The sequence below is a fragment of the Acanthopagrus latus genome, chromosome 7 (genome assembly GCF_904848185.1).
Source record: "Acanthopagrus latus isolate v.2019 chromosome 7, fAcaLat1.1, whole genome shotgun sequence".
Taxonomy (NCBI): Eukaryota; Metazoa; Chordata; class Actinopteri; order Spariformes; family Sparidae; genus Acanthopagrus; species Acanthopagrus latus.
The window spans coordinates 19,387,937-19,412,094 of NC_051045.1; the positions used below are offsets into that span (position 1 = coordinate 19,387,937).

General features: G+C 42.5%; 1 protein-coding gene across 9 annotated transcripts; it reads left to right on the top strand.

Moving 5' to 3' along the window:
- Positions 1-2: 2 nt before the first annotated feature.
- On the top strand, positions 3-24,119 carry tp73 (tumor protein p73). Of its 9 annotated transcripts, none has more exons than XM_037103050.1 (14): positions 3-291; positions 3,115-3,210; positions 3,647-3,797; positions 8,672-8,920; positions 17,144-17,330; positions 17,467-17,582; positions 18,514-18,623; positions 19,017-19,159; positions 19,319-19,407; positions 19,591-19,718; positions 19,861-20,015; positions 20,175-20,307; positions 21,652-21,745; positions 22,031-22,432. In XM_037103050.1, the coding sequence occupies exons 2-14, from the start codon at positions 3,152-3,154 to the stop codon at positions 22,430-22,432; spliced, it is 2,016 nt and encodes a 671-aa protein (XP_036958945.1). In that variant the 5' UTR covers positions 3-291; positions 3,115-3,151. The 9 variants fall into 9 exon arrangements, with proteins under 9 accessions (XP_036958945.1, XP_036958943.1, XP_036958946.1 ...); XM_037103048.1 differs by lacking the exon at positions 3-291 and adding an exon at positions 2,252-2,479; XM_037103051.1 differs by lacking the exon at positions 3-291 and adding an exon at positions 2,542-2,821.
- The last annotated feature ends 39 nt before the right edge of the window (positions 24,120-24,158 follow it).

Below are 24,158 nucleotides of genomic sequence, written 5' to 3' on the forward strand. Positions count from 1 at the left end.
CACACAACGCTTCACCTCCTCCTCGGTCTCCCTCAGCAAACCTCACACTTCCCTGAACAGCATGCAAATCAGTTTTCCTCCCGATTCCTCGCAGTTTATTTTCTCCGAAAAGTCAATCATCTCTAGCTGCTGTTATCATCCTGTAAACTCGGTCGATTCTTTTGTTTTTTGTTGTGGCTGTTTCTTTTTTTTATGGAGGGTCACTTCCTTGGCATGTTCGATAATAAACAGGCAGGTGCTCGGCTCAGCATAATTCTTGGGTGTTTGGACTGGAATAATAATAACCTCCAGGTACGTTGATTTACTCTGATGGGCTATAGTAGAAGAAGTGATTCAGATTTTAAAGTCATCGCATATTGTTTTGTTGTATTCATTGTGCAGGCCTTTCACTTTGTCGGCGTTTAGTTGGCAGGATGTTTTAAATATGGCTAAATATGAAAAAATAAATAAATAAATTAAGTCGAGATTATTGACCAGAAAGGCCCAGCTGTCTTAAGAACTTACTGTATGAGATCCAGATATTTTTTTCTAAAGTTATAGTTTAAAATCTTTCAGGATGTTTTGCTGATTTGATTTTGCAGCTGATCGTGCAGTTTGTCTGCTATTGTGTTTTTGGTTTTGAGTGCCCTGCTTTAAATGGGCCATATAATAACAATAATAATCAGTTTGCCTAAATAAAAATGCAGGCCTTAGAAATACATGTCCATAATTGTAGGCTTGTAATAGTGTCGACATTTAGATTTTTGTGTTCAAATTATTTATGTTGGGAACAAAATCTTGAAGCTGTTAATCATTTTAGCACATTGTTCAGTTTCATTCTTTGCAATTAATATAAGCAAAAGGCCGAGTTATTTATATCAACTTGTATTTAAAACACATTTCAGTGTTTTGAATTTGGATAACGAGAGACACTGAAGGATACACAAGCGACGACAGGCTCGTCCTTTGAATCCTCACATGACATATTTCACCTGGGGCTGTGGAGGATCGAATCTAAAACAATTTTAAAATTAATTTATTCTCAGTTGGGACCCTGTATTTTCTTGCATAAAGTGGCCCTTGGGAAGGCATTGTGCATATGTGTTTGAGTGTGTATATGTAAGTGTGTGTGTGTTTGTTGTCATGGGTTCCGTAACCCCGGTGTGGAGACGCAAAGTAGAGACAGGTGAATATCAGAGACGATGTCGAGCTTTCAAAAAGGATTGTGCGACACTTGGGCAAAGGACCCGCAGAGGCCGTGATTTACAGAAACAGCACGGGAGCGAATTTCAGATATCGAAGGAAACGGGCAGATAATCGAATATGTTATCAACGTCACATTCATGTTTTGATCATAATTGATTTGCACTTCCCTGTGCCAGATGTCCTATATCCTTCTGTCTTCAACGTGTTTATGGGCAGCGTTTGATTCTATGGGGCCTATGATATAATCAGTCATGTGTTCTTCACTGGCAGTGTGCAGGCATATTCATATTTCCCACTCTGCTTAAGAAAACCGACCTAAAAGCTCCAACATGTGCACGTCTGTACAGATCACAAGCAGCCTAATAGCTGATCGTGTATTTACTGACGTGAGGACTAAGTGAAAATCTCGTCAGCGTCCAGGTGGAATCCCAATTAATGTGCCCAGAGCTCTGAGGCCGACCCGCGGTCTCTCCTCTGCTCAGTCCTGCGGTGACGCCGCGTCAGATCCCCCTGCGCCCGCACACGAGCTGCTCTGGGATCAGGCGAGGCGGCTCTGGAGGTCGAGCTGGGAACGGGCGCCGGTTTCTGCGGCGGCAGCCACCTCGGGAACAGCGGGAACCTGCGGCCACAGCTGCTGCGGAGCGCGTTCCACCCGTGTACTGCAGGGCTCTTTATGTGCTCTAGTCTATCTTGTTTGAATAGAAGAGGGGAAAAAGAAAAAAAAAGAAGAAGAAGAAAAAACAACCTCTGTTATGACATCAGTTGAGATGTTTACTGAGCTGCATATCTTCAATCGATCGAGTGCAGGCCAAAAGTGAAAACTGTCACATGCAGATAGGCTACCGTAAAAAGTGCAAAAAAAAAACAAACAAAAAAACAAGAAGCATTTAAATGGATTGAGTCTCTCTCGAAACACGCCTGCTGCAAAAATAGAGTCATGACGAAATTACTAAAGATGATTATTTTGTTTTTCCATTTTATGTGTTTTGCGTCTTTAAATGCACCTTTGCCACATTCTTTCTCATGCAGTCCTTTCAGAGGGGTTACTAAGGAGATATGACGCGGTTATGGTTTGCCACTGTGATTATAGTAAACTTTTGGTACGACCGAAAATGCCCGACGGGGTTTCGCGCAGGTTGTGATCAAACTGGAGACTAGATCGAGACCTTCCCTTTATTTCCAACTTTACGCAGCGGGCCAGAATTATTTGACTCTCTGTTCATGCGCAAGCCGAACACGGATTTATTTGACGACTCGAGGTGTTCACAGAGAGGCCCGGATGCTCCCCTTGCAGGTAGCTCACATTTTTCTGACCTCTTTAAGGTCTCTATCATGTGCTTTGTCGAATGCACAACGCTTTCTTACGCTGGATGGTGCTGCGATTGGACAACCGGATTGCAAAGCGCCTCCGCTCCCCGCTGTAGATCCACTTTCTCTTTGGGTGTAGTCAATGTCTGAGCACACTTGAAGGCTGCAGTGCAGGCTGTGTTATTTGAGAGGCGGAGGAGGTGATGCTCAGAGTTTGCAGAGGGGAAGAAGGACGCTTCCCCTCGGAGCCAAACGGTGATGAGGCGGGCAGGTCTGGGCACGCGCAAGGCCCCCTGACACCCTGTGCCACCTCACCGGGACTACATTGGTGCGATCACACCTGGATGAATGCGTGTAGCCCATTTGTGTGTATGTGTGTGATGTGCGTTAAACTGCTTCCTTTCCATTTTGAACACTGATAAAATGAGCGTGTGAGCCAGCAGTTTGTTTCCGATTTTCTAACTTTAAAAGTCTGTTTTACTGTAATTAAATTTAATTAACTCTTGTTTTCCACAATCATGCATCATGTACTAAATATGTGCCTGTGTGTGTGTGTGTGTGTGTGTGTGTGTGTGTGTGTGTGTGTGTGTGTGTGTGTGCGCGCGCGCGCATGCTCTGCAGAGTGATCTGCCCCTCACCAGACTATCTATCCTCTAAGATGTCCCAGTCCACTGTCACTGAAGACGGAGGCACCTTCGAGCACCTGTGGAGCTCCCTGTGAGTGTCAACAACACCTGCTGACGAATGTTTGACTTTCCGCAGGCTACCATGAACGTATTTTCCAAGTGACGTCATTGGTTTTATTGAAAATGTGAAATGTATCAGGCGATGAACACAAAACACACGATTCTGTCAGCACCAAATGGATTATTACATACTCACAATAATTGACAAACAAAACTGAGCTCCAACTTGATACTGTCAGTCCATAGAGCATGAGGGGGAACGCCATGTTGTTTTTTTAGTGCTGGATAAAATTTTGAAGACATGAAAACATCTATTAGAACGTCTCTAAGACATACTATTGTTAGCATTTTCAGCCGCCCATGTTAATCTTTCATCCTGATTGCCTTTGATAATGAACTGTGAATAATCATATTATTTCACATTATATTTAACGATGTACACTATCCCTGCTGTTGTGTTTTCACAGGGAGCCAGACAGCACATACTTTGAGCTCCCCCCAGGCAGCCAGCCAGGTGAGCGCCCAGTGCCTTCCACCAGCACCCCGGGGAGCCACCGCAGCGCTGCCGAGGGCTCCATGGATGTCTACCAGCTGAGGGACATGAACGACAATGTGATGGTAGGAACATGGGCCGGCTCCCGTTTTGCGGTCAGGCCGCACAATATTTCTGTTGCCTGGTGGTTTTCATTGTGAGTGCGAGCACAGACACATTGATCCATGTCACTTTTGGTGACTTTCTGTAGATTTACATTCATTTTCTGGAGACCCTAACAACCCTAATCCAAACCAATAATTGACTGACCCTAACCTTGCCCTAACCCAATCCTGAAGCATTTATACTCACATTTACCACCAAGCAGCATTTTCCCAGTTGGAGGATCATTTCTTTCACCTGCTGTCCCCAATCAGCTGGTTTTTAAACTTAAATTTCGCCCTGGAAGTAGCATGTCAGAAACAAAAACACACTTCCAATTTCCCAATTTGTTTCTAGTATCCTTTCACTTTCCCTCCAATATTCAGGAGATTCCCTCCTATGCAGTTTCCCTCTCCTCTGCAGCCTTTTCCCTCTCTATCTCCCTGCTGAGTGGCCTGTAGGGACTGCATGTGTGTGTGTGTGTGTGTGTGTGATGGGGGAGGGCTAATTAAACCCCAAGCCAGGACCCCTTGCTGCTTCAGTAGAGCCATCTGTAGGGCCAGGGTGTGTCTATGTGCATCAGCTAACATGCACATATGTTTACAGGTGTGTTCACAGACAAAGTTTTAAGCGTGAATTTTTTTGAGCCCAAAAAGACAAATGAAATTATTTTACCGATGGTCTGTCACAACATATTGGCGGGTTGATGAAGCACATTTTACTTACTTTATCCACCTCTGTCGCCCAAATATGAAATCAGAAGTCACTCTGTATCACACCTTGGTTCCCCCTTCTAATCTGGAATATTGGTTGGATCTAATCTTTAAGAGGGCAAGCCTGGGCCTGCCTGGCCGGTTAATGAATAGTCATGACAGAAATAAGGGGGCGGAGGGAGGATTTGTTGTTAGATGCAAGGCAAGTTGAGAAGGCCATCAGGCAAGGGAAAAAAGAGTGGAGAAGAGGAGAGGCAGGACGTCTCCTGTATCCCTCCATCATGTCCTGCTCCACGCAGGGGTCAGACGGCCACGGAGGTTCGGAGTCTTACAGCCACCACAGCAGAGTGTAAGTCCTTTAAGGGCCAGCACACTTCATAGAAACCCTCCATCTTATCTTTCAGGAGGTTTAAGATGCTGTGCAGTGTGGTAAGTGGACCAGAGTAAACTGTTTTATGTGTTGGCATATCCAGGAGTTTTGAAGATAGCATCTGACTGGTCTTGTAGTGGAAATGTAGAAGTTACTGTATGTATGCTCATGACTCATCAGCTGTTCGAGAGTGAGTTGATTCTTAAAGTAAATCAGGCCTGTGCTCTCTTTCACTTTTCATGCATGCTTAAGTGTCCACCTGAATTAGATCTTGTAGTAGGATCTGATGTGTTCTTAGTTTCATTATCATTGCGTCAACAAGCAAGATTTTCAGTTAGGGAGATGCCCCTGACATGTTGCCTCGGTCACATGATGCAAAGGCAAGCTGTGTTTTAACTTTCTGTCATCTCTCTCTGACGCGAACCTTGAAGCAATTTACTCTGAGGATGTAAGAGTAATCGATCAATATTTACTTAAAACGTGTTTAAAGTAAATAAATATTCTACCGGTTGGCATGGATGCGGGGCCTCTTGAGAATGACTGGTGTGTCTAGGTTATGCTAAATGTTCCCAACAGGGGGCGACCGTCCTACACATTGGGCCACATTTCACCTCCTCTCATTCTCACCTCTGTTTAACACAGCTGGCTTCCTGTAGACATGCTCCAGTTTTCATATATGATGCCGTGTCATCCATTTAGGTAGCATAACTTTACATTTTGTTCCTGTTGTTTCCTTAGCTTAGCAGAGCCACATGACAGCGTGTGAATCTGTGTGCTGTCTACTGAAACTATAGAGTCCAGTTTAATGAGGAGCTGTAAACAGAGGCCGTTAGCAGGGGAGTGATACTCTGCTTACCCTCAACCTATTATGTTTCAATCATCCTGACAAGTGAGGGGTGTTGTGGCCGGCTTACCCAGGTTGCTAAATGTTTTGAGCCTTTAAAGCTCGGCTTTGAGCGGCAGCTACCGGGATGGCTGCCCATAGGGGACATCAGATGCTGTTGGGATGAGAGGCTTAATCACTCACACACAGTGAACACACACACACACGCACACACAACGGCGGCGGAGGTTTTTTGCTCTGTTTCAACTTGTCGCGGATCGAGTCTAGGTATTAAGAGCAAGCACACCTGTGAGTGCAGGGGTCTCTGTGACAGTGTGTGTGTGTGTGTGTGTGTGTGTGTGTGTGTGTGTGTGTGTGTGTGTGTGTGTGTGTGTGTGTGTGCGTGTGTGTGTGCGTGTGTGTGTGTGTGTGTGTACATGTGTGTGTGTCAAGTGTTTTTTTTTCACATACACCTGGGCTCACCTTGTGTCTGTAAAGCGCCTTTGACAATATCTGTTAAAGGAAGATTTCAAAGGCGGTTAACAGCCGTCAAATTCTGTAGCTTTCCTATTTTCCACTGAATGACATGAGACATTAAAGACTTTTGATTATTGCTACCGTAAACAATTTTTTATTCATTGATGTTATATAAATGAAAAATAAATGTTTTTTTCCCAACTTTAAAATGTCTGCTCTATTCTAATCCAACACTCAAAAACTTCAAGATATTCAGTTAGTTGTATACAGTTGTTGACTGGCTAATCAATTAATCATTTCAGCATTTTAGGCTGCACAACTAGAAGATAAACAATTGAACATCTATTTGGCTTGAATCATTTGAAACTCAGCGTCTCATGTGCGTTGTGCTGCATGTCCCTGAGTTGGAGTCAATGTATAGATCCAAACTCCCACGCACGTCTGCATCCTTATTTAACCGACTCAGTTTGTTTTCAGTCTGGGACATTGACCCGTCCCTCTGCTCTCATCTGATGGACCATTACATGGAAACGCATGAAGTGCACATATTATACACATTGTGCAACTTTGTCTCTGCTTTTGTGTCTGTGGACCTTGTCAGTGTCTGAGCTGAGGGCAGGACGCTGTGTTGGGCACTCATAACTTAAGAGTGCAGTGTAGTCTAAATCTTAAACTAAATCTGAGGTGTGCAGTTGGGGGGGGGGGGGGGGCGTCATAGTGCTTATTTGTTTGCAGCTTACATACCCATGTTGTCTGATGTACTGACGGTGCTTTTTCTGAATAATCAACTAGTGACTGATGGGTCATTTTCTGTTAAATGTTCCAAGGTGCTCAGATTTAGTTATCTTTTCGCCTTCAGTCACAGCTGCGGAAGGCGTTTCAAAACTAGACCTCTTTGACAAAGTTTGATCAAACCTGATGCATCCTTTAAAATGGGTTACATGTTCTGTGTACAAAATAAATATTAATATCTGAATCTCTCCTAAAAAGGGGGTGAATAATATTTACTGTAATTACTGTATGAGCTTTGGCAGATTTCTAGATTTTGACCAAAAGTAAAACCAAAGAAATGTTCAGCCCTGACTGCTGATTTAATGCTATATTGATATACAATACTGGTTGGGTGGTGACCCTTGAACTCCTGTTCTTTCATGTGTTTTCCTCCTCCTCTCCCCCTCTTTCTCTCTCTCCGTCTCTCTGACTCTCCGTCAGACCAGACAGTGTTTACTCAGTGCAGGCCTTCACAAGGTGTTTTGGAGCATGTGCGTACATGCGCCCCGGCATTGCCGTCTAAGTCCGGGCATGCCATAATTAGAACGTCGTACCATTTTTTGGGTTCCCATCCCTCTCTTTCCTCCTCTCCTCCTCTCCCCTCCTCTCAGTTTATAGTTTCTCTCTCTCCATGCCAGTCCTCACCTTTTTCCCCCCGTCTGTCCCTGGCTGCACATGTGTCCGTGTGTGTGTGTGTTTGTGTGCGGTGTGTCCACTGATGCACACCTTACTTGAACTCTCTGGTTTGGCTATGGTCTCGCGCTCTCTTTGCTTTGCTGTGTTTGGACGTTTCTGACAGAAGAGTTGACAAATGAGACTAAAGCAGTAGAGGATGTACTACGTGAAAAAGAAGGTAACAATCCTTTTTCCTTTTCTTCTCGCTCATTGTGCTCCAGTTTCAGTTATCTGCCATATATCTGCACTGCACATGCAGCAGGGATAAATCGGGGATTATTTTGTTAAATGAGTGATTTAGATGATTTGTCTTTTCATATTACTACGTGTTGGTTGGTCTGTCTTGTTGAATCTGAATCAGCTGATGCTGAAATGGTTGGATGGATTCGCTGTTGGTCAACAAAAGTAATTGTGTGATGCTGATAAGTAGAAGATTGGCAGTCGGACTGTAGTTGTCTGTTTCTGCTTTTTTTTTTTTTGTTATACTTTTCTGTGTTTTTTTGTAGTGTGAGAAGGAATCAACACATGAGCACTGGATGATAATGAAAAAGGCTTTCCTGCTACAGTAGCTTCTGAGTCCCTGCACAACTGTGTATGGGCCTCGCAGAGTGTGTTAACTTTGACAGCGCAACAAATCTTCCCTCTGCTCAAACACAGTGGCGAGTACAAGAGGGGAATGGCAGGCAATTAGGCAGATTACGCCTGTGTTCTACAACTTGCCTCATATAGCCTGAAGGAGGCTACTGCAACCGCCACACACTTACACTCTCTCTCTCACATGCACACACACCTGTTTGTGTCGGTGCAGGTCACAGAAAAGTGCTCAAAAAGTGATTTTGGACACCTACCCGGGCAGTTACACATGCACCCGTCCCACACACTTCCCGCAACTCTCCCATCCCGGTGTAATCCGACCTCCCTTTGAGCCCCTGTGTCTCTTGCACCTCTACCTGTGCCCTCCCTCCGCCTCTCTCCTCCCTCCCTCCCTCCTTGCCTCCCTCATTCGTGTCCCTCTTCTCCTCTCCACAGTCCCAATACAACTTGCTGAGCAGCAGCATGGAGAGCCTGGGGAGCCGCGCGACGTCCGCCAGCCCCTACAGCTCCGAGAACGCCTCCTCGTCGGCCGTGCCCACCCCCTCACCATACTCCCAGCCCAACTCCACCTTCGAGGGCCTGTCGCCTGCCCCGGCCATCCCCTCCAACACCGACTACCCCGGTCTTCACGCCTTCCAGGTGTCCTTCCAGCAGTCTAGCACCGCCAAGTCTGCCACATGGACCGTGAGTACACACGCTTTCTTGGCTTTGGCATGCTGTGTGTGTGTGTGTGTGTGTGTGTGTGTCAGTGTGTGTGTTTCCTTCGCTCTTCTTTCTGGCCCTCTGTCTTACTGTGTAACTATCTTGCTCACACATAAACGTGCACACACAGACATACTTTCACACACACGCATGTCCGCACACTCACTCAAGCCAGCACATGTTGCAGGCGTGTCGCGTGCGAGAGAAAGTAAGCGCATCATTCGGTGATTCATCTTGTTCTCCACTCACCTCCCGCAGCCAAATCGTATGTGATGATTGCAACAGAGTTCGGTGCCTGGTCAGGAAGGTTTAATGGTCCTGTGTTTGTGTTGTCTTTGTAGACAGTCCTAACACTCAGTGTGTTTTAAAAGAAAACAATGTTTGACAGTGAATAAATAAAAACCAAAAGCATTTTGGTTTCTGGGACTATCATTCGAGTCCATTTTATTTTTTAGAGCACATGGTTGAATATAAATTTCAAGAGTTAGCTCCTTTTACAGTATATGTCTAATTCTAGGAATTGATGTGTCATATTGCTTCACTATATGAGATCAGTGAAGATAAAATATACGACAATGTAGTGGTTAAGATCTGGTATTTGATTTTCACATTTTAGGACGCACTTTCAGGACTCCACAGGGTGATTTGCAAAAGGGACAAATTAACACGTTAACATCTATTGTTTGGAAAATAATTCCTCTCACAGCTGATGCTCTTTCTACCAATACACGGTAAAAGTGAACGTGCACTAATACAGTTTAACGTAGTTCACGTAGGAGTTCAAGGCAGGACTTCACCAAACCACACATCAACTTAGTGCTGTGATGGCGGTGAGAGACAGGTGAAATGGGAGCTGTGTAATTTGTCATGACCCGACGAGAGGTCTCCGGCTAGAGAGGTGTCACCTCCGACTGTCACACAGTTGACCTCCCCTGAAACAAGAGAATAAATAGACAAACTGTGTGCGTCTCCTCAGAGCGTCCGGGCCTGTGATGGACCGAGGGGCTCCTCAGCGGCTGTGTTTGCTGGAGTTAACCATGCATGGTGGGCTCCTTTACTCAGCCCTCAGTGATGTAAGAAGATCCCCCTCTGAACATTAGAGCGGTGGTCTTTGACCTGCTGCTTTTCTCTCTCTGTCTCTTTCGTCCTCAGTGCTTAACACACACTCATGGCTGTCACCTGTGGCGCCTAAAGTTTCACCCCGTCCACTCCCTAAAATACGTCTATCATCTCCTGTCCCTCACTTCCATTCTCTGAGTCAGGTTTTTCTCGCGGCCAAGCTACGCTGACAGAAAATGAAAGAAAACTTGGAGAAACATGTATAGTTTGTGTTACCTGAGAAAATCACTGCAATGAAATGAAATCCTGAAATATGGCAGGAACACGTTTCAACCTGTTTAGTTAAACACGATTATTGCTACACTGCCCTCCAAATTAACCTGCCTCATTCTCCTATTAATTCACAGTTTTGAATGCTCTTAATAACCCGATTAAGGACTCACATCAAATCACACTTTTTTTTTTACTTTGACATGAAGGGTGCCTGCCAACAGATCATCTGATTCAGTGTCTCAACTCACTGCAGTCCCTCCTACGCTTTTGCAACAAAATGAACAGCTTTGGTTTGCATGGATAATAGTTTGAAAATGATCCTAATTCTGAGAACAAAGACGGCGGCTTCGAAAAACCACCTGTCAGCAATTTTTGTTTTTACCAGGAGAGGAGAGACAAAGGAGTTTTTGCCTGGCACACGACCTGAGATACAGATGATGGCGCAGCAGAGAAAGGATTGTGAGGAGACCTGTGATTATTCAGATGCCTTCGCTGCCATTAAACAGGAGGGGTTTGAAATGAGAGAGAAACTGGGTGATTGCTCTCAGCTCTCACTGAGTTTGATTTAATGCTTTGTTTTAACTTGCACACCTGGTTATAAGATTAGCAAAGTATCAGAGGATCTGTTGAAGTGTTATTACACAGTAGACAGGCAACAACAACATTTTCAACGTGTGAAATGATGCATGTGTGAATCTGTAGGATACATTTTGATACCACTTATGGCCTTACAGGAAATGGTAAAAAGTACACTGCACTACAGTTGTTTCCTTCATGACAGTTTCTTGAAATGCAAGCAAGGAAATATGGTTGCAGCTAACAATTATTTTCATTGTTGATCAATCTGTTTATTATTTTTCTCAATTAATCGATGAGTGGTTTGGTCCACAAAATGGCAGAAAATGGTGAAAAATGTTCGATGATCAGTGTTTCCCAAAGTCCAAGATCACATCCTCGAATGTCCACAACCCAACGATACTGAGTTGATGAAAGAAAGATACATAGAAAAGTAAAGAAACTAGAAAATATCTGTATTTAACAATCAGGAATAATTAGTAGTCGACAACTAATCAATGACTTATTCAACAAGAAAATGACAAATGAAAGTTTAATCGTGTGTCACAGAATAAACAAGCCAAGAAAACCAAATGTTCAAAATGGTTTTCCAAGGTTTGTTCAAGCTGCAGGCTCAGATTACACCACTGAGTTGTTTTACAAGTGTTAGGTTTAGATGACGGTAAATCCCGTTCAGGAATGACCATGTTTCTGAGAATGGGTAAGGATTCCCCCCCAAAATAACACTAGAAGTGTATGAGGATGTGTGTCCGCGCATCTTGATGGGAGTATTCATGCAAAATTCAATGGAAGACCCAATTTTCCACATGCTGGAAAAAAGGATGACAATGTGGACCAGACTTAGTCACCAGGTGTATATGAAGGAGTTAACAGTCTCTGGTTTTCAGGCATATTTCTTGTGGCCTCAGGCAGTGGGGAATGCCAAGCGCCATAGGGGCATATTGACTGTAATCAGTTCCCTAGCCGCCCACCATCCCCACCCCTCTGCCTCCCACTAAGAGCTGGTGGCAAGCAGTGCTTTGAAAGATTACGAGAAATGCCTATTGCATCAAGCATTTTTCATGAAATCCCCCCCCTTCTCAAGTTGTCAATGGAATGATTGACGGAGGTTAGGTTTGTGTCTGCACACAACGGGCCACCAAGTCAGAGAAGAGAAAGGGAAGAGAAGAGAAGAGAAGAGAAGAGAAGAGAAGAGAAGAGAAGAGAAGAGAAGAGAAGAGAAGAGAAGAGAAGAGAAGAGAAGCCAGGAGATGATGGGAACAGAAGACACAATCATACTGTTTCCACATACAGTAAGTCCATTCAAACCCATGTTAAGCTAGTCTGGTAATCCTCCAGTCCCCCTCCTGTCTCGTCAAGACGCCGTGCATTAGTGATAATAGCTCTGAAACTCCGCCGCTCTCTTGCCTCTTGAAGATGATTCTTGGCTTGGACGCACTGTGACTGGAAATGAGATCTAACACCTCAGCCTTGTCAAATAATAAGACCTCTTTCCGTACACCTAGACTTTAGTTTGTGTTTGCGTGCGTGTGTGTGTGTGTGTGTGTGTGTGTGTGTGTGTGTGTGTGTGTGTGTGTGTGTGTGTGTGTGTGTGTGTGTGTGTGTGTGTGTGTGTGCACGGGTACAGTATGTGTCAGGAGTGGGAGGGGGTGTGATGCGGTGGCTACGGGCTCGAGCATGCACTGCAAGGTGGCTTGTCAGAAGCTGCTCTTCCCAGCTATTAGCCTCTCTCTGTTAGGACACAGGTCCCAACACGCCCTGCACAATGCACCCTTCCCTTCCTTTCCCCATGCATCATCCGTAGCCACATCACTGCTGGCCTTCCTGCCGAGCAACGGATTGGGGGAGACACACTCTATAAGACATCTTTTTCACACAAATTACAGTCCTCAGATGTGTTTTATCAATGGCGACACACAAGCGAGTTTGATTCAGATCAATTTGTAATGCAAAGTGCTTCTTATAGAAGTTCAGTAGGTGAAGTGGTTCATCGCCTTCAGGACTGGTAGCCAACAGTGTACTTTCTCCAGTATGAACACTGGCCAGGAAATGTCCTGGACCATGGGATGCCATCAATCCAAGACACCTACACATTATTTGCGGTATTCATGCGTTCCTTAACAGTGTGTGGCACTGTATGTATGTCATAATGTCTAGAAGACTGAAGTATTGAGTATGGTGATTGCCAGTCAATATGAAGCTATTCAACTGACGGATCTGTCAACAGTTTGAAAAGGTCAGAATTCTTTTTTTCAGATCATATTTGGCTCAGATAGTTCCCCCATCACTGACACTTTCCAGTGTAGTTTCTAATTTATTGCTTTCTGAGGCAAAAATATTAGGTTTGAATGACTCAGGGTAGGTCTTTAACTACATAGAGCCAGGTTTAGATAATAACTGTTGTTAAAAACACTAAAGGTCATTACATCTTTCCGTATATCCTCATTAGTCACATAGAGACAAACAGCAATTATCATGATGTCAAGGAGGGTGAATGAGATTCTCCTATTTTATATATTTTTGAATCCAAAATAATTACAGACTGTACAGAGTTCAGCTTAGACTGAGGTGTGTACAACATGCATACTCTGTGTGTGTGTGTGTGTCTGTGTGTGTGTGTGTGTGTGTGTGTGTGTGTGTGTGTGTGTGTGTGTGTGTGTGTGTGTGTGTGTGCGTGTGCGTGTGTGTGTGTGTGTAAATGTATTGATACTTGGACAGTTAAGCGAATTTGCAGCGGGCATGCTGTTGCTTGTGTATATGGATGACGGCCTGGCAATTATCACTCTGTCTCCAGGAGCTTGTCGGAACCTGCCTCCACCGGTCCGCCGTGTAGAGGCAGAGATGGATGGAGGGATGGATGGACAGATGGAGGGATATATGTTTCTATTCGAGAGAAATGACATTTTCCTAGCAAAACAAAACTCCCTAATGACCTCAAGAAATTTTAATTATATGGAAGAAAATACACCTTTAGTCTGTGCTGGATTAAGAAAATGAGGGTCGGCAGTGCATGGAGCTTAGCTGTAAAAGGACAGCGGGGTTCTTTGCGATGAATATTTGTTACGGGTGGTACATTTTGTAATATCTCACAAAACTGCAAAAAGATTTTACTGAAGATTGGTGGAAAGTTTATAGTGCAGATTCTGGAGATTTTTAGCAGGGATTTCTAAAATGTTTGAGTACTTAGATATGATTACTGTTTATGATGAAATATTTCTCCATCCTTTTCTAAATTTCCTCTTCTTACTCACCTTGATGATTTTTTTTACGTTATCATTGACAACGCACACAGTCTCATAGCCTGTCTTTGTTTTTGTTCTCTTTCCATCTCTTTCTCCTTCCTCTCTGACACTTCATCCTTCTCTGCGTCCTGAAACGAAGCCAAGCTTTTACATCACTCATGATCTCTTGTCTGTACAAGAAGATACACATCAGATACTGAGAAAGTGATTTTTTTCATAGGTGTTTTTTTTTTTTTTTTTAACTAATGCTGTGTTTCACTTCTGGACTCACAGATGTGTGTGTGTGTGTGCGTGTGTCTGTATGTGTGTGTGTGTGTGTGTGTGTGCGTGTGTGTGTGCGCCTGCCAATGTGTCGTCAGTGCATGTGCACACTAGTCTGCGTGGTCGACGAGTTGAGACGTCTCTCGCGGCATCCCATGGGAAGACTGAAGACACAAAAAGTAATTTATGACTTTCCTGTGTACTCCAAGGTGTTCAAAAACAATACGACCGTACATTGATCCCTGCTGATCCTGCAACTTATCAACTGATCCCATTTTTTTCTTTGTTTTCAATTCTGTGGATAAAGAACTAAATGTGTTTGTCTGCACAATAGTGCCCTTTAATCCCGGGGCAACAAGATTTTTATCATGCATGTGGAACTTCAAATCATTATTGACCACCAGTCAGTTGGCACCATCGTGGCTAGAGCATATGCACCATAGCTGCACGTGTAATATTGTGGCTGTGTGAGCGTGGGTCAGCCAAAAATGCAGGTAAAAAATGCAAAAACATTTGGAGGTTTTTTTTAATACTTGTCGTCCTCCTCAAAAACCTTGAGTACTGAGTTAACCCACTTCTTGTCTTTGAAAAAATGACTGATGCGCTCATAAGACTGAACTTGCCCTCCGATATGAGTCATACTTATTTGTCAAAGTGACATTATTGCGTAATAATGTAGATGAATACACAGAAATAGTTTTAACTCATCTTGCTGTCTCCACATACGTTTGTCATTGCATTAGTGATGAAGGGGAAAAAACACAAAGCCAGTGCATCTCCTGAAGTCTTCTGCACAAACGCATACTAAAAAGTTCACATTTCCTGTGTTCCTCGTTTCAAATGCTAACATTCTTTCTACTGTGACCATTCAGTTTTCAAGATGTGATTGCTGCTTCAAGAAAAGTCCCCAGTCTGTAAATAAGAAATGTGTCTGACTGTTACTGCTTAGAAATTATTTATTCATGGTATGGACGCGCTGTCGAGACTTGTCAGGGAAAGATAGGGGGGAAAAGGTAATGTTTTGCACAGGTATTTCCATTACCCTAAAGGGAGTGCTCACGCCTAAGGGTGTGTGTGTGTGTGTGTGTGTGTGTGTGTGCGTGCGTGCGTGTGTGTATGTGTGTGTGTGTGTTTGTGCGTGTGCAGTGTGTGTGTGTATGTGAGACTTGGAAAATGTGCGTGTGGCTTTCAGAGGCTTAGTAACGGTATCACAACAAGGAATCCAAGCAGTGACTGGTGTTGAGCTGAGTCTTTCCCAGCCATAGTCAAGCCAGAGGTTGTCTGGAGGCGGGGCTAAATCAGAGTTTCTACACTGGAAATATCATAAATGTTATATTATAGAGATTATATTATATATTTTAAGGATCAAAGTCCAAGAGTTCACAAGGAAAAAGCGAGGTCTGAGAATTGTCCCGTGTGAAGGAGGAGAGGTGTGTTTAAAATTAAAAGGGAAGAAGAAGTAAAGACTTTGGGACAATGATGAGGAGAGGAATACAGAGATGATGTGACTTCTGCAGTTAAAGGGAGCACCAAGAGATTTAGCAAAAGAATAGTTCAATTTAATGCTGCGGAGGCCAAGATATCCTAACTTTTGGTCACTAATAAGTGTCAACCTCAAGGGGATACTACACTTCCCATAATGCAGTTCAGACAACATCTTTTGTTAGACTCTTCCTTCCTCCTTAATATCTACTTCTTTCAAACTGTGTACCCTGATAAGTTAGAGATAACCCCAATGACATCATGAGGTGAACTTTTGAAGTTTTGAAGTTTTGAGAATTTTTTAATCGTTTATTTTCAAAGAGCACGCTGTTGCATTTGTATTCAGGCGTATTGTAGCATGTCTATACAGGACAACTGCCTTCTTAGTTTTTTTTTCTTTTCTTTTTCTTCCAGAAGGTCCCTGTTTGATTCCGCAGAGAAGATTTTTGAGATTTCATGATTGTGTCGGGGCATGTTAAGGCTTTTTTCATCCCTGATGCATCTGTACTGGTATTTACACACATATAAATAGCCGTTAAATGAGGAGTCATTGCACTCACTCGAAGGCAGCTTATCGTTATTCTTAGTGAACTTTGCTGTAACCTACTGACTGGCAGAGGTAAGACACATTAGTTTTATTGTTCATCAGGCACACACCTGAAACCATTTTTGCCCAGATTTTCCTTTTGAACTCACACTTCTCGTCTGCCAGCTGTGGCATCTCACATTACTACCCACAAACCCAGTCTGCTGGATAATAATCGTTCATTCATTCTAATAACAGAGTAATTACCTTCACTACACAGATGTAAATTGGCTGCTGACTGTTTTACAGTGCTCATGTTTTCCCTTTGATGCTCTCCCTTTCCTCAATAACATTTTGTCTTGCAGTAATGATTTTATGTGATTAAAAACAGCATCTTGTGGTGACACTCCACTATTTTATCACCATATTATTACCCAGTTCTTTATTTGTCCACCTTGTCCTCCACTATTTAAAATACTCCTTAGCTGCGATGCTGATACACGACTGAATGGCTCAAATCCAATGTTATTTGATTTTGAATCAGTTTCACCTACTAATAGTATTTTTGCTGTAATGTAAGTGTGCATACTTGTCATTTTAAGTTTAATCTGTAGATGATTGTTGGAAATATGTAAAGAGGCACTCTGTGTGGCTGACTGACTGTGAGAATATCTAAGACGGACAGATCTTTCACTTTTGCTTTTTTGCACGCTTATAGTCACTTTTTTTAATCGACCCTTTTCACTGACTCGAGCCTCTCTGTCACCGTGCTTTTATCCCTCCCAGTACTCGCCGTTGCTGAAGAAGCTCTACTGCCAGATTGCCAAGACCTGTCCGATCCAGATCAAACTGACGTCCTCTCCTCCACATGGCAGCATCATCAGAGCCATGCCCGTGTACAAGAAGGCGGAGCACGTCACAGAGGTGGTGAAGCGGTGCCCCAACCACGAACTAGGACGAGACTTCAATGACAGTATGAAGCCAGATTCTTTCGCCACAGTCGCTTGTACTTGGATATTTGATTTTCCCTAAGAAGACTGTCTGGTATGTGTGACACTTTGACTTACATGAACTGTGTCCTCACCTTTGCTCTATCATTCACTCCATAGGTCAAGCAGCCCCAGCCAGTCACCTGATCCGAGTGGAAGGGAATAACCTCTCTCAGTATGTGGATGATCCTGTCACTGGCCGGCAGAGTGTCTTCGTGCCCTACGAGGCTCCACAGGTTGGTGCTTCATCAGCTACTGCGTGTTACATAGACAGAGAAGGCATAGTGCATTGTATTAGGTTCCTTATAGGGACCTCTCTGGACTCCGACTTAAATTTTGATCTACAGTGGATGCACAAAATATTCTTGATAATTACTCATTTCATGAAATTATACTGATGAGGTTGATTTAGATATTACTGTTAATAGCAAGTCCAAAGTATTTTTTTCTTGGACAAGGAAAGTCACAAACTGTGCTCAGTAAAGTCAGACATTTTGCAGCCTTGCCCTCACTATCTGGTCTTTATAAAGAGAAAAGAAAATGAATCTTCTCTGTCAGAAAATAAAGCATCCCTATAATCCCTTAACAAACAAACAAAAACAATGAAAAAATGAAAAAAAAAAAAACTGAAAACATAAAATCAACACAGGTAAGTCACTGGAGTCATCATGTTTCAAAGTCGCGAGTCTCAAGTCATTATATTTCTGTCAAGTCAAGTTGCAAGTCATCAAAACTGGAGTCCAAGTGACAATGACTCAATTCTATGTCTCTGTCTCAATATTTGAAAGATGTCCCTTATATTTTTTACATTAAGACCTAAGTGTCGTTCAAGTATCACAGTGGATCGGTCAAGTTCATACCAGAGAAAAGTCAATGTCAGTTTTCAAGTTCTTCATGGAAAGCACATCTATAAATAAAGATACCAGGCATGTCCAAACAAGCACAAGTGTGAGAAATAATCATGTCTGCGATTGCCCCCGAGGAGGTAAATGAAAGCACATTTGTATCGCCTCATGTCAGAGAACACTGCAGCACTGCCCTCTAGTGGCGGCTTGGTCACAAGTACTAAAATTCCCTTGTGAGTGTCAGAGACTGTACACCCAAACCAACAGTATTAAGAGTCCTCAGTGTTCAGTTATTGGTAAGATTCCTTGCATTGTGTTTCAGGTGGGGACTGAGTTTACTACCATCCTGTATAACTTTATGTGCAACAGCAGCTGTGTGGGGGGCATGAACAGGAGACCCATCCTCATCATCATCACCTTGGAAACCAGGGAGTAAGTCAACAGTTCAGTTCAGACTAGGTTCTTCTTTTGTATTTAACTAGCAGTTCTCAGCTCTATATTCTTTTTGATCAAACAGCACTTCAATGAGGTTTGCAAAACAAAAAATACACATCTGATTATATATACTATGTCCATTAAGACATTAAGTCCATAATATTCAATACCATTTACCATGATAATGTGCATTTCAGCAAAACCCTTTGACTGCAGCCCTAGAGTATTGTGTTATATTGAGTGCAATGATCCGGCAAGCTTAAGTAAAACTGAATAGTAAAGATATACTTGGACTTGGAGAAAAAAACGAAAAAAAAAAACAATTCATCAGAGTTTTATCAACAAATTTCTTTTGATGGATACATTTTGTGTTTCAAATCATCCCTGCAGTGGTCAGGTGTTGGGCAGAAGGTCATTTGAAGGTCGGATATGTGCGTGTCCTGGTCGAGACCGCAAAGCAGACGAAGACCACTTCAGGGAACAGCAAGCCCTGAACGACAGTGTGGCCAAAAATGGCAGTGCCAACAAGCGCAGTGAGTTGAATTACCAGAGTGACACAATCATGTTAACTAACTGCACTTTTAAATGATTAAAGTTATTCAACCAAAGTGGTCCAACACTTCTTGGTCCTTAAGTTCGTGAGATGGGTTTCAATTCTTTTTGACTGAGATTTTGTTTCTGTCATTTTCCAGATCTCAAACAGAGTCCGACAAATATTCCCAGTCCAAATATTAACCTGAGGAAGAGGCGGCATGGAGAAGAAGAGATTTACTATATTCCTGTAAGAGCATTTCACACACTCAGTGATTTTAAATTGAGAAAATCATTCATGATTGAATGAACATGCATTCTGACCGCAAAGAGTCAAATACCTTTGTTTCAAACACACAAAAAAAACCTTTAATATAATCCCCTGGCAGTGAATAATATGTTATGCTGCTGTATGTGCCTGGTTTGCATGTAGGTTCGTGGTCGTGAGAACTTTGAGCTGTTGATGAAGATTAAAGACAGTTTGGAGTTGGTGGAGCTGGTGCCACAGCCGCTGGTGGACTCCTACAGACAACAGACGCAGCAGCAACTTCTGCAGAGACCGTGAGTCACCATGATCATTAGATCAGCCAAAGTCACATGAAAAGACACTGAAAGACTGACATTTCTCTATGATGTATCTTGCAAAACTTACAGATATACACACACTGCTCTAACCATAGCCGCGTTCTCCTTTTTTCTCTAGGAGCCATATAGCATCTCCGACCTCTTACTCTCCAATGTCCAACATGAACAAGCTTCATGGCCACGGTGGCCTCAGCAAACAGCCCATGGTCAACCAGCTGGTGGGGCAGCAGCCCCAGCAACACCACACTGCCCCCACCTCCATAGCCCATATGGGTGAGTGACAATGTTGGAGCGAATAAAATGTACTTATAGAGCGTGTTTCCAATGTGTCGTGAGAAGTCTGATCACAAAATCATCAATGCGAGAGCCCGTTTGTGCCGTCGTAGTACAGTTCTGCTCATTATTGTATTGATCACGCCTCCTTTCTCACAGGTTCAAACATGCTCAACAGCCACCACATGCAGACCAATGGTGATATGAATGGTGGCCACAGCAGTCAGACTATAGTGTCTGCTTCCCACTGCAGCCCGCCCCCTCCGTATAATCCTGACCCCAGCCTTGTCAGGTACCTCACCCTCCAATGACACTCCCTCTTTATCGTACTGTAAAGGGCCAGCAGACAATCATATGCACTTGTTGGGTTACAATATATACGGATGGGTGCCGTGTTGAAGCCAGAAAGAGTTAGTGTTTGGCCATGTTAGTGCAAACCTTTCAAATAGATTTCAGGAAAAGTTCCCTTTTGGAGCAAAATGTGTCTAGATGGAACTGTGTCATACAGTCGGCCTGATTTGATCAATGCTGCTCTGTAAAAGCTTGCAATTACATCACAAATGTCCACACAACCATGGTTGGTGCAATACTGAAGGTCCACTGGAGAATTGGCCACATGGAACTAATGTCTATACAACATAATGAAATTGGAAGAAGACAAGGTTTTGTTTTGGGAGCTGGTAAATTTATGAATGTTTTAAGTGAAAATAAAAGTGTGTTAACTCCTCATTGCATAAGCTAAATATCTAAATCAGATGTGTTCCCATTCAAAAACAGCACACACTGTTGTCCGTTTACTCCGGTCATACTGTCAGAGTTGTAGACCTCCACCGTGGCTGCCAGAGGGTTTGTCATGTTGCCCAACAGCGCAAACTGTGTGTCACAAACATCTGAAATCATTCACGCTGTCACTGTTCATACAGCCATCCTTTGCAATGCACTACAGCGAATTTTCTTCAAAAGAAATTTCCATTGTTTTTTTTGTTTCATTTGACAGGGTTTTTTTCATATTTTTTTCTAAGCTAATGTGTCAATGCAGTCATTTTAATAGTCAGACTCTGCTTTGCAATTTTTAACATTCTTTTACACGTTTCCAGATTGTTATGTTTTTTGTTCTTTTTTTGTACAGTTACATTGCACAGTTAGCTTACTTTTATATTACACTGTGTATGTTGCCAAAACTTTTACATTTCATGTATTTATAATAAAGGTTCTTCATCAAAGCAAGAGTGGCCTTATGAATCATTAATAGAAATGCATGCTTGTAATTTTACATCCACAGCATCAATCGAGATGTATAGTTTCTATACACTTGAGGCTAGACCTGATGACCTGTGATCTAATTCTTTCACTGAGTTTTGAAAAAAAGCTAATTATAGCATGAGTGATTATAATGGTGAAATAATGATGTTACATAATTGACTGAGGTGTTTTTTTTTTATATTTAGCTCTTTCTAAAGATAAATGCTGAACCCAATTATCAAGTATATTCTTTATTCTACTCAAGCACAGCTGCACTTTTCATTAGTGTTAATGAAGTAGATTTTTTCTTTATATAAATATCAAAGTCATACTTCTAGCTTTGTAGCTGTGGTCTCATAGCAGTCTAAGCAGCCCTGCTTTTCTCCCCACACAGTTTTCTAACCAGTCTGGGCTGTCAGAACTTCATCGAGTACTTCACCTCCCAAGGCCTCCAGTCTATCTACCATCTCCAGACTCTCTCCATGGAGGTAACCACTCTGTTCATGCATTCACAATAAAAAAAAACAGACAGTGAAGGAAATAACAAAATATAGTAAACGTAAAAACCACAAGGAAAGTACGTACAAGGAATTTTGCTTAGTCTTATTAAAGGTACTCTGTGGAGTTTTTTGCCTCTAGCAATTTGATGAGTAGGCTTCATATATTTTTAATTTATCAGCTAACACGAAGATGCCTATGCGCTATTAAAATTTACTTGTCTTCTTTCCTACATTCTCACACTCCTCCAATGTCTAACTTTGTGCCTTCACCAGGATTTGGGTGCCCTGAAGATTCCGGAGCAGTCCCGCCTTGCCATCTGGCGAGGTCTGCAGGACATGAAACAAGGCGCTCCTCTCCAACTGCCTGCCTCTTCTCATCACCATGACTATCACGGCCAGCAGCTTCTTCGCTCCAGCAGCAACATGGCTGCCTCTGCCATGGCCGCCATTGGGGCTGCCGGCGGGGAACTGCAACGTCAGCGTGTCATGGAGGCTGTGCACTTTCGCGTCCGCCACACCATAACCATCCCCAACAGGTCAGGAGTCGTCGGAACGTCTGGGATGACAGCAGCTGCTGACGAGTGGGCTGACTTTGGTTTTGACATGCCTGACTGCAAGCTGTCACGTAACAAGCACTCTATCAAGGAAGAGTTCATGGAAAGTGATGTTCACTGAGGCCTAAAAAAAATTCTTTGGACTGTTTTGCTATATTACTGTCGGCATCAGCCGAAATACTGCGTAAAAGCATGTGGATGGGGTCTTTAAATGTGCTTTAACGTGTTGCTGTTACTGAGTGTTTCATCAAGTTCAATTCTGAATTCGGAACATTTTCAGCATGTTAATGCACTTTCCTGTGCAGTCTTTATTTTCTGCTTTTGAAAAGTGGTTCCACCCAGAAGGTTGACATGAGATGACACAACAGGACATCTCAGGTCTAAATAACAATTACCACTGTTGCAACAGCACTGTCAAGGCAATGCTGAAGCTAAACATACACGGTTTCTGACTATACTTTGGATACTCTTATGAGTGTGTGTTTAAAGAGGATTTTTTTTCTGTAACATGGGGTGTTGTTTGGTTGCACTGTGCAATAATACATGACACATTTTCCAGCATCTAATTTCATTTATGGTGAACACAAGATGTAGCAATTGCACAATCGCACTAATGTCAGAGTAGACTTGTAACCATTTCACTACTTGCTAGAATCAATTTTGTGTCTGAAAAAAAAAAAATGTTCTCAACTGACTTATTTATTGTACTCTCAGTTTATCCTTCACCTGTATAAATGTATATACTGTATCTTGTATATGTTTTGGACTAGATGTGGTTGAAAAGGGGTATTTAGATTCAAGACGGTGTATCTCCTGTTTGAAACAAATGTATAGAACTGAAAGGCAAATCAAACTCACAGCTACAGGAAGACAGTCATGTACATTTGTAACGATTATAATGATGTGATGACCTCTCGTTCAATATACCCTTATCATTTCATTGTTTAATGGATGTTTGTATTAATAGCATGTATTCATGAAAACTCCTAGTGGAAATCGCATTCAATACGTAATATCACTGCATCCACTACTTTTTTTTTATTAAGTCACAGGAAAAAATGTGTTGATTCTCGTATACTGTAAATACACATTGCAAAACAGTTGAGAAACAAAATATCATAATCAGTATTATCTCTTAATAACAGGGATTCAATCAGAATTGTGAATAATAAATTAAAAGTCGCATCCCTGTTTACCAAGACACAATATAAGTAAGTAGCATTTTTGTCTTTCTGTGTATTTTGAAAAGCCTTGCGGGGCAAGGTCTTCATATATTGATTACAGGTTCTTGTGTATCTAGTATGTATCTTCATGGCACTTGTTTGTGGACATTTAATAGCAACATTCCAATTTTATTTCTAGGTTGCCATGCAGCATGATTAATCACGGTGCAATTCTAGTAATGGTGTCAAAATAGTTTGTAGTAACAACATGACATTGTACCATGATAATAATTTGTTCCTAACTTGCAATCATTTTCGTTATCAAGGCCTTCTCACTGTCAAAGACACACATACTTTCACCCACTTACCACCAACTGGTCAAAGAAAGAGCACTTTAATGCTAGGAAAGTAAAATATGTTGTGCTTATGATGATCAGTATTATGCATTATCACAATGTAAAAAGAAATAGTGATTGTTTTTGATATTTCTGGTAAGTTTTTTGTTATCGGTTTTGTTAAGATGTGTAATTATATGACTATTGCTGTTCGTTGGAGTCCATTAGTTTCAAAAGTTGTTAAATTGTGTTTTTTTCCTTAATAACGTGGATATTAAAATACTTGCCTCCCTCTAATGTTTCTGTTTATCAGACTCGAAAAGGTGTCAGACTCATTTCCGATCTGAGT